The sequence below is a fragment of the Leptinotarsa decemlineata genome, unplaced genomic scaffold (assembly GCF_025532065.1).
Source record: "Leptinotarsa decemlineata unplaced genomic scaffold, Ldec_3_MD MMD2_P_RNA_scaffold_6, whole genome shotgun sequence".
Taxonomy (NCBI): domain Eukaryota; kingdom Metazoa; phylum Arthropoda; class Insecta; order Coleoptera; family Chrysomelidae; genus Leptinotarsa; species Leptinotarsa decemlineata.
This window is the reverse complement of record NW_027412533.1, coordinates 10,854,076-10,870,279: the sequence shown is the minus strand read 5'-3', so window position 1 is coordinate 10,870,279 and position 16,204 is coordinate 10,854,076. Positions and strand designations below refer to the sequence as shown.

Below are 16,204 nucleotides of genomic sequence, written 5' to 3'. Positions count from 1 at the left end.
ATTCTTCAAACTGTCTTGTACTTTCGACAGCTTTAGTTATGGTTTTATATCAGAAAAATATCAAATCAGGATTGCGGGGTAGTACGCTTAGCAGGATATAATCATTTCTACAGGGCTGTAAATTATTCGTCGAATTGAAGTATCGAATTGAAGTTCTAAATGTAATTTAATTATTATTCAGCGTTATCATTCAGAGAAGAAAAAAATACTTCAATTTTATTCATATTCAGCAGTTAGATTCAGCAATTATCGTCTACCACATTCAGTAATGAAATGAAGTTTTATTCTGAACACGAAACAACAACAGAAATCTACATAAATATAATCAACTTTGCAAATAATGAAAACACAAAATAGTAGGAAAAACGTTAAATTGAAATATGTCAAAGGTACAAGCAGAATAGTGTCAGTTTCTGCACATTTTTACACACTTTGTGCTCAAATCTTTCAATTTCCACATTGTGTCCCTTTCTGATTGTTTCGAATAAAAAAGTTCGAAGTTTTCATGAAAATCATTTGTTGTGTACAGACGCTGGTTTTTCTGTTTCATCTTCTTTTTTTCTTGCTTTATCATTATAGCAAAACATGCTGGCTCTTGTCTCATATCTATAATCTATAGATATTATGACGTCATAACACATATATTTCTGAATGTAAATTAATTCATTCTAAAACTTTAACAGGAATGGGATACAAAGTAAGTGTTATATAACAGTTGCAAAAATGTAATGTTACTGAACAAAGTGATATTCTGGAAAAGTTCGGAAGTACCCAAAAAGGTATTATTTAAATTCAATAGGAAAAGTATGTGTCAATTCAAATTTAGAGATAAGATACCACGAAGACTTCAAATGAATGAAAACGGCGAAAATAACAATTATAGCGGATATCAGTGGATTTCATCAAATGGCGTATACAGTTATATTCCTTCTTTTGTATGCGACCAGAGCAGATCCAGACTTGAGGGAAGTATTTACAATTTCCATCCTCACCCCACTGGTTGGGTCCCATATCCTTGGAATCAGTATTTCGGGTATTCTCCCTGTATGAACTATTATCTTCCCTATCAAAACTTCTATTATGATACCCCCTTTTTTCATAATACTGCTGTTCAGACCAATTTATATGGGCGAAATTTTCACAGACAGCTGGTAGACAATAGACGAAGGAATTACCATCCCAGAGAGACCAATGGTAAGACAATCATTTACTTTGAATTATGTGTTGTTTTAATCAGTGTGGTAACAGAGAGATATTATCATAGGCAGTGGTGCAAACATTAGCTTTCATGTAATATAAACCATAGAATTAGTCGGTAAATTGTCATATTTATAAATTCTGCCCATTAATGAAATAAATAAGTGGATAATTTTCATATACTTACCAAAGTTTTGGAAAGAAATAAACAAAAAAGTCGTTTGTGAAGGTGTTATTTGATTCCATAAACAATTATTATATAGTTTGTTGGAAAAGATACAAATTTTATATTTTCTTACTGAAAGTTAGTTCCTGTAGTAGTTGATTTGTCAAATTTTGAGTGGTTCTATGTCTAAAAGCAAACTGAAGTGCTAAGTTTTGGCATCAGATTTGTGATCAGATCAATTCATATGAAAATTTTCAATCACTCTGGGAGTCCTTAAAACTGATGAAAATTATAGATGAAATTGCTTGAGAAATTACTTCAGTTTCAAATTAATCATTTATATCTTTATAGCGTAGAAAAAAAATACAAATATGTGCCAGATCTTCGATATGTTCTTTCTTTATGTTGAAGTTCTTTTGGTGTTTGTGTATTTCTACGGCGTCTATATTCTTGTATAATGGTGGTAGGGATGAACTACGATGTCTAACAGACCTTCCTACAAGTCACTGTCATTTGTATCATCATATGCAGAGACTTGGACTGTCGGAAGACATTATGTTGCCTCTATTAGGAAAATGATGAAACAGAAGATTGCATACTTTGTGCCTGCCCCGCTGGTGACCGAATCAGGTTCGGCCATGTTACCTAAAAGACCTCTCACTATGCAAACTAATCAGCTTCGTTAAGAAACTGGGTTTATTTGGTTGAGTGTGAATAGGTGTTAGTCACAATAAACCCTTGCAGATTGCGGTGAAGGGTCGAATAGATCCACTCACTTTGGACCTAACCTAACATAACCTACTTTCTAATGACATACCTAAAGAAATGTCATCTAAATATACCAAAGACTTTGACTCACTAGTAACCAACCAAAATGTATTACATAGCCAAATAAAAGGTTTGTCAAAAGAAATGAATGAACTCATTAATTTAGAGCAAGCTTTCTGATTCACAAATACAGTTGATAATCTTATCATTCAATTGAGCTCCATTCAAAACTTGATTTCAAATATAGAAGATGCGATATCCTTGCTACACTTACGTATTGCACAGTTCAATCACAGAACCACAGAGGCTGAATTTACTTACAACAAAATTGAACAAAATCTAAGAAACTAAACAAAATCCACTTCATGAATTATTATAATTTACTTTCAACACAAGCGACTATAGGAGAAGATGTCATAATATTCAAAATTCACGCACCTATGATAGCAAATAATTACAAATATTTCCAAATTTATCCCATCCCCATATCCAATCTCATGATTCTACCTCAACAACCTTTCCTTTTGTTCAACACAAATGAGTATTGAACAATTGCAACAAAATGCCCTGAAATTGAGAACCTCTACTACTGCACAACTTCCTAACTCCAGAGAAGACAACCATTCATTGCCGACATAATCAAATCCGGCAAAAACATTTGCGAAGGAATATCAGTTACACTATATGCACTATATGGTTCTAAATCTATTAAATATTTTTTATTTCTTTCTTAGATTTCTTTATGCCCCTCAAATCTTTTATTTGATTAGGCAATTTATTGTACAGCTTCATTGACATGTAATGAGGATTTTTCTGTTATGGTTAACCTATTGTAGATTGGAACAAATTATTAGATAAAGAAGCAGACTGTCAAGAAGCCTTCTCACTATTTTACAATAAATTCCTTGATCTGTTTGAGTTATCATTTCCAACAAAACAACTTCATAACAATAAAAGAAAAAATAAAACCATTGGTTCACCCCAAAAATCAACGAACTCTCAGAACTGGTTAGGGAAACAGCAGAAACGGCAAAAAGACTTGATAACGATAGTTATACGATAAGATATGAATGTTTAAAGAAATATTATGAAAATCAAGTTAATATAGCAAAAAGAACCTTTAATGACGATAGAATACTGAACTCCAACAACATGAATCGGGAATGCTGGAATATAATAAAAGAAAACACAAATAAGGAAAACAAGGATAAAATAACTGAAATGATAAACACTGAGGGTGCAGTCTTAAGAAATGATAAGGATATAACTAACTTCTTTAACACATATTTCATAGAACAAAACAAAAACAAAGGTTCAGAAAATTTAAACCATACCCTAAAAATTAAATCCCGGCTCCACTCATTTTATTTATACCCTACCGATCCTGAAGAAATACATAAGACTATATTAAAAGTTTGCACCAAAAAAACACCGGGTATAGACAATGTACCAGGAAATGTCATGAAGGCTGTTGGTGACATTTTATCACATCCACTAAGTATTTTAATAAATAGAAGCTTTTATGAAGGTAAATACCCTGAACAATTGAAGTTCTCAAGAGTTGTTCCACTCTACAAGCAAAAGGGGTGTAGAAAGGAGGCCAAAAATTATAGGGCAGTGGCGGTTCAGTGTCACATTGGCAAAATATATGAATACTCTTATAACGTAAGACTCTGCAATTATCTCGAAAGGTTTAATATTTTAGATAGTTCACAGCATGGGTTTAGAGCGAAAAAATCTACCATGACAGCATTAGAAGAAGCTATATCTCACATCCATGACGTGTTGAACAAAAAAGAAAACATAATGGGACTGTTCTTTGATATGAGCCGGGCGTTCGATATCGTTGATCACAATTTGTTGAAAGCTAAACTGTATCATATTGGTGTTAGAGGCCCGTGTTTGGAATGGATACATTCATATCTGTCAAATAGAAATCAACAAGTAGAAATGAACGGGGTCCGATCCGAGCCGATTGAAACTAGAATAGGCACTCCTCAAGGATCATGTTTGTCACCGTCCTTATTCAATATATTTATAACTGATCTACCCATGGAGGTAAATAAAACAAGCTATCCAATTATTTATGCAGATGACACTAATTTAATCATCACTGGACAATCAAGGGGGGAAATACAGGACAAAGCTGACGAATCTATCAAAAACATAACCCAATGGTGTGGTAATAATAACATATCTCTGAATATAGACAAGTCAATAGCTGTTTACTTCAATACAAAAAGTGCCACTGTGAACCAGAGCATACTACTTAAAACTGAAGAAACATCATTAGAAAACTCGACCTGTACAAAATTTTTAAGGGTCCACTTGGATCAAAAACTCACATGGAACGATCATGTTGAACATACATCCTCAAAACTGAGCTCATATTGCTTCATTATTAGAAACTTGCGTAACACAGTGTCAACGGAAGTACTGAAACTACTATATTTTGGCCTTATTCAGTCATGCCTGTCATATGGTCTGATTTTCTGGGGAAAAGCCCATAATAGTGGTCAATTATTTATCACTCAAAAAAAAATTATAAGGTGCATGCTGAATTTATCTAGCAAAACATCTTGTAAAAACCACTTTGTTGAGCTGGGTATTATGTCATTACCAAGCTTGTACATTTACTCAATAATTGTTCACATCATAAATAAACATAACTCTCTCAAAACAAGAAAGGATGTTCACAATCATAATACGCGGCAGAAGGACACCATCAATTTATGTTTCTCTAGATTATCAATCAGACAGGAGAATCCCAATTATATAGGAATCAAATGCTACAATAAAATATGTTAAATTAAGAAATTTAGAGAAGTCAGCACAAGTTTATCTAAAAATTATCTAAAAAAGTTTTTAGTACAGAAATGCTATTATTCAGTTCAGGAGTTTTTGAATGAAAATTTTGACTCAGACCACATGAAACAGTAGTCTTTTGATTCAAATTTTTAATAAATAATCCTAATTAGTATTGATAAACTTATATTTCATTTATTAATTTTTAAAGTGTGTAAATGTACCTATTTATTTATATTGATTTATTTTATTTTATGACCAAAAAGTGAAATTGTAATATTATTATATCCTACTTATTAGTGACGATTCCCATAAAGTATGGTACTTGTATTGTAACATTCAGTGGAAAATAAATTGTCTTGTCTTGTCTTATATAGGGAGCACGAAATCATTTCTTCTTTTTCCATAGAAATGTTGATTAATATTGTTAAAGAACAGATGCCTATTTTTCAATACAAACATTAAGCATTCATAAATGTAAAAAGCATATATCGTCATCGATTGATTATACTTCAAGACGACAAATTTCATGGAGTTATTTATAATATATGATATAATTTCACTTATGCTTAGTATACTTCTTTTCATCAAAGAAGTGGGAATTTCATCGTACCCACTAGAGTGTTTATTTTTAACTTTATGTAATAGTTATATTACCTCTTGAGGAGATATTGGTTTTGCTAATATTGACTCAAAATTATATTTTATTGAACATTCAAAAGGAATATTGGGGAGGTTTGATACTAATTCTGGAACAATTTTAATCAAGTATTTGTTATAGTCATTCACAATTTTTTCTGGATCCCCTTGTAGTTGACATTCGCATTTTTTTTCTCTTCTTGTTAAATCCGAGCATATTGTCCACATACATTTATTTTTATTATCAGAAGTCTTTATTCTGTTCAAATATTCATCTTCTTTAAATTTTCTCACGCGATTATCATATTCTTTTTTCACCTCATTATATTGGTGCCGACTTACTTTATTATTTACATATAAAATTAACATGGCATCCAAAGTGCGTTTCCATTCAGCAATTTCATTATTGTTGAAATATTTAATATTCTTATCCCTAGTTCTAACAGACCTAATCGGAAAGCTTTCATTAAATAATATCATGACATTTTCATAAAAGTATTCCATTGTTGATCAACCTCTGATCTATCTAAGTGATATACTTCATCTCAAGTTAATGTATTGAGTTTGTTACTAAATTCGATTATCTTATCTTTAGAGAAAATTCTTTTAAAAGTATGATATATCTTTTTATCTGTCATTTCCCACGTTATATTTTTATCAGTTATGAGGAGTGGGTCTGGAAATGATTTTTCATAATTTTGTGGGGTAGTTTCATTTACAATTTTATAACTCACGTGCGATATTACTGGAGATACAACATAAAATAAGCTTATTAACATTATATTAAAATTACACACTAAAACAATCTTAAATAATTTCACGAAACTACATTTAAAGGTGAATACAATATAAAAATATTATCATGATTCGTCTTGTGTATTTATATACTAAGGTCATCCTGTAAAAATTCATCTATACTGTAGTAAGCTTTAGATACTAAAAACTCTTTTATTTTACGTTGAATTCGATAGTAGTTAATTTTTTTGTTTCCTCGTGAAGTTTATTATAAAATTTCACAGCCCAGTACTTCAGTCCATTTTGGCCTTTTTTAAGGCGACATGTATTAAAGATAATATCTTTTTTATTTCTAGTGTCGTATTCGTGTCTATTTTCAAATGATTCATATTGAGGTATATGCGATTTTATATAGAGTAAATTTTCTAATATGTATAATGATGGGAATGTTAAAATACTCAGTGTTATAAAAGATGTTCTACAATCATCTTTATAATAAACTCCATCTATAATTCTAATTGCCTTTCTTTGTAACCTGAAAATTCTATGCCTTTCCGCAGCGTGCCCCCATGCAATAATGACATATAAATATCAAATATTTTGGTACACGAACATGAAGAAACATCTTCTCAGTTATCTCGAAAGTGCGATTTCGTTTCATCGTTTTCATAAAAGAGGACGTATGCATCTCCACTCTTCATGATCGTTAGGATCGGTTTAGGTTTCTCATTAATTCTTTTAACGTCCTCATGTTAACCTTCTAAAAGATAACGAAGAAACTCCTGGGTGTCTTGATGGGTATGACTCATGAATTGAGGGGCAAAACTTTGAAACTGACTTTTTAACGAGACTATATTTAATACTCTATCAAATGAATTATCTGACCAAAATTCCTTGATGACTTCAGCAAACTCTTTGATTAAAGCATCCTCCAAAAATTAGAAATACTAGTATTGATATCTTTCATGTATTCATCCTATTTTCAAATATTCCAATTATCATCTCGTGTTTGATGAAAATTGGATTACACTGTTCATGAAACAGGTGTTAACAAAATTTTTCAATCCGTTGAATCCAAGGGTTTTGATTGAAGAATGTTTTACTGGATTCAATACAATTCAAAAAATCTTTGGAAACCATTTCAGAATATTGCTGAGATAAAGTAATTTTTCCATTTGATTTTGTCCCAGTTCCATTAAGTGGTTTTTTATTAACTTTTTTTTAAAGTTGGTTTTTAGGAAACATGTAAATTTTTTTAGAATCAGGAAAACTATCAAAAAACAAAGCTGAATTTTCTCTTTGGATGGCTATACTAATTTTTTTGAATGAGAAATGATGTGGCTCTGAATCGTGGGTTTCATTGGCTATAATTTTTCCAATTTTGTTGATGAAAGATAATGCTTCAGAGCCAAAAACAGCAAAAGTTTCAACAGCTTTTGGGCGCAGCAGCACCGGCTTTCCAAAAGTAGTAGGAAGAAATCGATTTATTAGAAATATATGTCCTAATATACATGAATATTATACAAATATATCAGTTATTAAACGAAATACAAAAAAAACTAAACTGTATAAGACCTATGACAAGTTGCTAATGTATCTACACAAGTAAAGTCCCAAACAGCTGATTTACCGTTTTTCCATGGAACAAGTGTCATACCATCTGGCCGTTTTCTGTCGTCTCGACTTGTATACCTATGGGTTCCAATATCGCAGGAATTTTTGTTGAAGTTAATACTCTTTTGATTATTTCATTTATGGCACAGTGGCGAAATACACGTCCATCGCTAAAACGGCAGCTCAAATCAGGCACCTGTTTATTACGACGAGCTGGTTTGAAAGTGGCTAGCTAACAATTAGCCAATACAGAAGATAGGTTAACTTGGTCACTTAGAATGACCCACTGCATTACCTGATATGACACCCTTAGATATTGTGAAGATTGGTGAAATCTAAAGTATACTTTACACAACCGCAGTGTACTCCAGAACTCATGGTTAGAATAAGAGAAACATTCCATAACGAATTCGTAAACAAACTCCCTTATTGTGTTAAAGCTATTTTCCGTTTTTTTTGGCTGTTGTCTGCAGGTTGTATTGCCTGTCGTTTCGTCTAATACTGCGGTAGACATTATCAAAGACAATGAGGTAACTGTCGAAGTGCTAAAGTTGTTCTCAAAGCAAATCAAATTTATTATTAATCTGAAGACCACAAGTGGTATAAGACATGTCAAAAATTTTAATTATAGAGACAAAAAGCAAAATTACAGAGTAAAAAGTTAAATGTTAAAATGATAAGTACAAGTACAGACAGAGTAGGTACACTACATTTTAAATATCACAATAAAATATGCAAATACACACAGAGTATGACAGAACATACTATCAGTGATTTATATACAAAAAAATTCTTCCAAAGTATAGAATGCACCCTCAATTAGTACTTTTTTCAGTGACTTCTTGAATATGAAATAGGTAGGTTCATCTTTAATGTTTTGAGGAATTTTACTAAAAATTCGAATTCCGATGCTCAGAGGACCGTTTTGTGATAAGTTCAATCTGTTTAGAGGAGTATTCAGCAAATGCCGATTCCTGGTGGAACGACCGCGAATGTCATTACAACAGAGCAAAGTATTTCTATGTTTCTAAATGTAACAAGCAGATTCCAATATGTAAAGAGAAATAAGGGGTAATACTTGTAGATTTCTGAAGAGAGGTCTACTAGATTCTGTTTGGGGTTTGCAAAACCCCAACGTACGTACGTACCCCATAAAGTACAATGTTGGAATTTGTCTCCGGTTTCATATCATCATTGGTGGGCTTGGCTTCGTTTTCCTTAATTGGATTAAATGACCTTGTTTGTGTACAATTGAGGACTGGTAGCCAGATTTTACTAAGGTTCATTACCTCCTCCTTTCTATTCCCTGTTTCTGAATTTTTATTGCCTCCCTATTTATTTTTGGATAGTAATTTTGAGTTTTATCGAGTATTTGTGAATATTCCAATGGGATAATGTGACTGCCTTCTTTGAGAACATGTTCGCCTACAGCTGATTTGTCGGTTTGCCCGACGCTTACCTTCAACATACACATTTATACAATAAATGCATCATATTGTGCATACGGCTTTATTGTAGAAAGTTACAGAAATTTTACTGATTTGTATGCTCTGACGAGCAGAATATGGAATATACAACTCTGATATATAGAATCCTTTATAAGGTCAAAATATTTCTGATGAAATATACCCACCTAGAGGATCAAACTATATTTCATTATTACAGAAATTTATGTTTTTTTAGCAGAACACATACTTCTATAATTTTTGTGTACAAACTATCGCAAAAAAATTGCCTTCTTTTTATAAACGGGGGCATGAACTGTATTAAAATTTGTGATTGTTGTGATATTGTCTCTTGCACTTTAGTTGAATCAAAAAGACTAAAACTTCAATTTTAGTGTTGAGATATTGAGCTTAATTTTGGTGTTACATTAGATTTATTAACTTTTATTTCGTTATAATCCTTCTTTTTTCATTCATATAGGTAATGGAATCATGTCATTGAGGTTCTGGGAGAAAATCCGTGAAAAACCAAGCAGCAAGCCTGGCTTTATTTTTACATTAATGTCTTACAACGTTCTCGCTCAAGATTTACTGGAACAACATCCTCATTTATACTTGAATAATAATAGAGAATTCCTAGGATGGAAAACAAGGTGGAATAATTTATTAAAAGAAATATCCAATTTCTCCCCGGATGTATGCAACAAAACAAATTAATAAGGTTATTGAAGAATAAAATTGATATGTTTTAGATTTTATGCCTTCAAGAAGTCCAAGAATCCCATATTGAAGAATACTTTTCTCTGTTGGAAACATTAGGTGAGAATGTGTATTAAGGGAATCTATCAGTAGTGAATTATCTAGTTTTAAGCTCATTTTTCATTATTTTTCAACTTTTTTTCCAAAATTTGATAATTTGACATTATTGGCAAAAAAAATTATAAACCTTTTGATAGTAAACCATGATGGCCAGTTGGATAGTTCTGAAAGAAGTGTTTTACCTAAATCATTTATTTCATTCATTTCATCATAGGGAAAGTGCACATAATATAGTGGGCAATTTCAAAAAGAAAACTGTTTTTCACAAGTGAACACAGTGAAATGTTTATATTCTTAGGTTACAAAGGAATATACAAAAAACGAACGGGCAATCAAAGTGATGGATGTGCCATTTACTACAAAACAGAGAATATTACACTTATTGAGAATACAGTTGTGGAGTATTTTCAGCCCTCTGTTACCCTTTTAAATAGAGATAACATAGGAATCTTAGCTAAATTTGTTCCCAAATTGCATCCAACAAGAGAATTTGTAGTTGCTACCACCCATTTATTATACAATCCTAAAAGAAATGATGTGAGGATGGCTCAGATGCAACTACTTTTAACTGAAATCGAAAAAATGAGTTATCGTATAGAAAAAGGGTAAGTTGATTCAAAGATAAATTTTGTTATTTGTAACGTTTGGTGTTTTTTGAATCAAGTTCAATTATAATTGGCATTATTTTTTTATAATTTGATTGTTGGATTTGTTGAGTTTTTATTTATTTTTTCGCACTATTATTGCAATAAGATGTAAGTCATGATATTTATTAACAGTAAAAAGAAACCAAGTATCGTTTTAATGTACTATTTCATTATAATTTCAAATCTTTCAAAATCATACCTAAATGTACTGTTTTATATCCTACTTATGGTGAAGATTATATTTGATTGTATTATTATTAGGATCAGTATTATCCTATCTCTTTTGAATACCCTTTTTTACATTTATTCAAATTAATTTTACCTAATGTTCTTTATGTCTGTATCAAGGTATTTTAATATTTTGATCATTTCAGAAAGTCTTTCTATGTACCAGTATTAGTTACAGGAGATCTCAATTCGTCTCCTGACTCCGATCTTTACGAGTTCATAACAAAAGGAGAACTGAAATATGAACATTTATCACCGAGATTATTAGAAGCAGATTTAGGTAGTTCATCTAGGAGGGTATTGGTGACATCTCGTTTAGGCATAACAGGTTAGTAATATGCTAACTGAAAAAACCTACTTTTTGAGCCTTATAAACCATATTCCAATACCAAGTTTGAGATGATAATGATTCTTTTCTTAGATACCTGTCAACGTTTAGAACAACTTGAGATAAGGCAGAACATCGAATCAAATGTGAACGAAGAAAAATGTAGGAATGAATTGGAAAATATCAAAATAATTGGAGACAACAAGGTTAAACTTGCAAAAAAATGTCATTTGAACAGTAAAGGAATTTTGTCACATAACTTTTATTTCAAATCTGTTTACAATCATGGCGGAGCTTACATGAATGAAGGAACAACTCATCAAGATGAATGGCTCACAGTGGATTATATATTCTATAGGTGATTTGCAGTTTTTCATATTTATTCATTTATTAGGGGAAAATTTTCCAGTTTAAACAATATTGAGTAAAACTTACATATATAATAAATACTGGGAAGGCTTAAAGTGAGAGAAATGAACTTTTTATAATCGATTCAGGTTTTTGAAATAAATTTCAAAACATTTGCTGTGACCCAAAAATATCCAAAGCATTAGTTAAGTGCTATCTGTGTTTACCTATGCATAAACTTGTTTAACAACTCTGTCACAAGGCAGTGTATAAGACCAGGTAAATAATCAACTTAAAATGACTGCTACCTTCCTAGACCCTAGATGAATATTCAATTATTTGGAAAGATCTCAAAACGTTCAACCACATTTCAGAAATCATAAGGATCATAACATTCTCAAAGCAATTCAAAAGACTTGCTTTTGGTGAGACCTTACTGGCTTAGCAGAATTCTGTGATGATAGTCTCAACTATCATCATTGAATGATCAACTATAATAGTGTCATTATTCCAAAAATCCACGGCTTTCAAACTCGAAAAATAATGACCTCAGCCGCGAAAGTCTAAACCATTTTGTCAACTATAATAGTTACAGAATTTTATTTTATAGATTGTTTTTATATTTTTTGAACGTTTTGTGGTTGTATTCAGCGGCGGCTCGTCAGAGGAGGCAAGGGAGGCTTAGCCTCCCCATAAAATTTGAGGCTATTCATTGCAATAAATTAAAAGATATTGACAAATAATTATGATTATTTTTTTCTAAAAATGCTTGGGTATCATTACCATTAATCTTCAATATAAATACATGATATGCACTATCACTCACTGCGTGAGTGATAGTGTTTTTTCACGAGACCGATCCAACCAACGACATACATCCCGATTTGTAGTTTCAGTTGAAGAAATTATAGCGTCAGAGGAGGCTTGCTTCCAGTTGGTCTCCATTAGTGTAAGAATGCGTTTGTTTTTTATTTAATTATTCGGACGGGATACCGTGACCGGGACTAAAAAATATTCTGGTAAATCGTTTTAGTGTTTCTTGATAATATTTGTTATTTGTGTATAAAACAGGCAGTATTATATTATAGCAGTGCTTTTTGGTAATATTTTTAATCTGTTTTTAAAGTGTTTTCTTTCAATTTCAAGGTGTTTTCAGGTTTTCACTTTTCGGCAAGTTTTTTTTTTTCATTTATTATGGATAAGTTGGACGAAATTAAAAAATCTGACGATATAGTCGATTGGTTGCTGACAAATAATTTTAAGTCTTTATTTTATGATAATAAATTTTACATTATTAAAAGTCAACCAAATTTGAATTCAATTAAATCGTCAGATAATTGACAAAATCGTGGATTTAATATTAGTTGGTACGATAAATACGATTGGTTAACCGGCTTCATTAAACGAGAAAAACTTTTTTGTTGGCCCTGTGTTTTATTTTCCGTACAAACCGAATACCAAACGTGGTCTAAAATAGGATACTCCGATTTAAAAAATATGATTCACAATTTGGCACGTTTTTAAACGGTAGCACCCCAAAAACCATCCAAAATGAGTTTATTATAGACAGTGTGGCATACATTATTAAGGAAAATATAAGCAAGGAGATTGAAAGTGTTTCTTTTTTTGCATGGGAAATTGACGAAACTACCGATATTACCTGTACATCACAACATTCAATCGTTTTTAGATATGTCAAAGATGGTAATGTGGTAGAACGTTTAATCGGTTTTCATGATGTTTCATCTGGGCGCACAGCTGACGATTTGTTTAATTTTTTTATTCGTACGTGTGACACCTATAATTTTAGGCAAAAGTTAATTGAGCAAACCTATGATGGGGCTGCGGTCATGGCCGGCCATTTAAATGGTTTACAAACTAAAATAAAGTCCATAGCTCCTCATGCACTTTTTACGCATTGTCATGCCCATGCCCTAACTTTAGTATTAAGCAAAGCTTGCAACAACATAAATATTTTCGCGCCTCCGGCAGGCTTTTCTGTGTGTATATAGTCTATATGACTTAAGCCTCCCCTGTTCTCCAATGCACGAGCTGTCACTGGTTGTATTATCAAATTGTTATTTGCATATATTTATTTTGTCCACGTAATATCACACTTTAAGTATTTTTATTTATACTTTTTACTTTGTCAATAAGAACTCATTCTTCAGACAAAGTATAGTGTAGAAGTAAATAGTCCTCTCCCTCTCTTGACTTTTGAATAGAACAAGATTTCAAAGTCTGACAAAATTTAAGTTAAAAGGTACCATTTTCAGTAGTTTTTGATAAAAAGACAATAGTGCTGAATCACTCGACGTCAGGAGGGTGCTATCAACTTTTTTCTTAAATAGAAAGGGAGATCTTGTGATAACTTTGATAGGTATTTCAATTCTCCAAAATTTTTTCATTTTTGGAAATTGGGTCAGCCGTTCCTGGCTAAATAGCAGTTTTATATTAGTTTATAGTATTCACAAATGATAAATATCATAATTTTTAGAAGAAATGTAGTTTATACTTACTTCAATTAATTCTAGAAAATGTTTAAATTGGTTACCATTCACTTCCTGATAATGATGAAGTGTGTTTGCAAATTCGATATGGAATGTTTCTGGGATAACTTCGTTAGAGGCACCTCTTATTCTAATCATGACCTCTGGACACTACGGTTGTGTAAAGTAAACTTTGGGAATCCTGATTAAATTGAAAAGGGTATATTTTTAAGAGAGTGGTAGGGAGTGCGTTAGGATCAGAGCTCCCTACAGCCCTGGACATTATCTTGTTGGGAGTACTGGATGGGACAGCCCTGAATATCATCGGATAGGTTTACATAAGAGGATGATACATTCCTTTGTGTGTTGAAATATGTCTAAGTGGGGCAGTCTGAAACTGACGTTGTTGAATAGACTAATAAATGTTATAAAGTTGGTGGTGTTATAAGTGTTTTAATATCGTTGTTAGCCAGTGAGGCATTCCTAACAAGAGGTTAATTTTTAGAAAGGTTTTGGCTTTCTATTTCTCCATCTTGATACAAAAACATGTTAGAATCTTATTACCTTCTCAAATGCCCTACCAGCTTTTAAACAGTGGAGATGGGAGTAGGTATAAAGAAAGAAGGTAGCGACTTTGAAACCGTAACAATCTTTCAAAGAAAGGAAGAAAGCAATCAATTTCAAAAAAATAATTCTATACAAAGATGTGTAGATCATGCAAAAAGTAACTTTCAGACACAAAGTGAAAGAAAAAGCCTTCTCTAAACAGCTACTTACAAAAAGCAATTTTCTCTATTCAGTTATTGTAAAAAAAAATGTAAGAGTGTCATGTCAGGTAATGCAGTAGATCATTTCAATGGACCATGTTTTCCTATTCACTGGTATGGATATTTGTCGTCTAACCACTTCCAAACCAGCTCGTTGTAATAAAAAAGTACCTCGTCTGTCTGAAATCTACAATTAGTTGACAACTCATTAAAGTTTGACAATTTTACAAACCAGTATAGGCAGACGTAACTTTTTAGGAGTGCCCACTAGATCACCTGATATGACGCCTTTAATTGTTTTTGAAGGAATATGTGACATCTGAATTGTACGATACACAACTGCAAATCATTTTAAAACACGTAAAATATTTGTAAACAGACTTCATTATTGTCAGGGAATGATGAACATTTTGAATATTTATTGAAATGAATTGGAGTGAAATCCATCTATTTCTCTACCGCGACATGATTCAATTAAACGATTGCTTTTTTTGGTCTGCTCAAAAAATTTACTAGATTTTTTAATGGTTAACATAAGGATAGAATATCCAGCAAATAGTTTTGTAATTTTTTTTTCAAATAACTTTTTATTTCCAGCATGAAAAATGAAAAAAGTGAAGGGAAATTACAGTTAATATCTCGGTATAGGTTACCAACCAAAGATGAACTGGATGAAGTCAGAATTCCCAACAAACAACTAGGCTCTGATCATCTATCCCTTGTGGCAAAATTCAAATTGGAGTTCTAGATTTATTATTGTAATTATCATCTTTGAATATGCTCACTTCTGTTGGATATATCAACTATTTCTAAACCATAATCACTAGTGAAGTATAATTTTGTTGAATGGTTGTATATTTATTCTTTCGGAAAGGTAAACTTCCACTTATCATTATTACGGTTCAACTGAATGTTAATATTCAGTTTGATACAATAAACGATTTTTTAAATTTATTTTCTGATTACCAAGTTTACTGTATGTAAAGAAATAAATTTTATTACACCTGACAAATTTTCTAAGGAAAATCACTACAAGGTAGTTTAGATAATTTTTTTTCATTCGACAATTCTACTCTTAAAATTATTTCCGAATTTAGTTTAATAGAAATGGATATATTTGAAATTGTTATTAAAATATTGATATGAAGTTTTTTGTATATATGTATTTTTATAATAAAGGGCATAGTAATATTTCTACTTATTATTGAT

General features: G+C 31.6%; 1 protein-coding gene across 4 annotated transcripts; it reads left to right on the top strand.

Moving 5' to 3' along the window:
• Window positions 1-569: 569 nt before the first annotated feature.
• On the top strand, window positions 570-16,186 carry angel (protein). 4 transcript variants are annotated; one of them, XM_023174056.2, is made up of 8 exons: window positions 570-697; window positions 1,145-1,194; window positions 9,851-10,065; window positions 10,122-10,188; window positions 10,487-10,793; window positions 11,210-11,391; window positions 11,485-11,749; window positions 15,593-16,186. In XM_023174056.2, exons 3-8 carry the CDS (start codon window positions 9,862-9,864, stop codon window positions 15,741-15,743), a joined length of 1,176 nt encoding a protein of 391 aa, XP_023029824.2. In that variant the 5' UTR covers window positions 570-697; window positions 1,145-1,194; window positions 9,851-9,861; the 3' UTR covers window positions 15,744-16,186. The 4 variants fall into 4 exon arrangements, with proteins under 4 accessions (XP_023029824.2, XP_023029822.2, XP_023029823.2 ...); XM_023174055.2 differs by having other exon boundaries at window positions 607-965; XM_023174058.2 differs by having other exon boundaries at window positions 609-779.
• The last annotated feature ends 18 nt before the right edge of the window (window positions 16,187-16,204 follow it).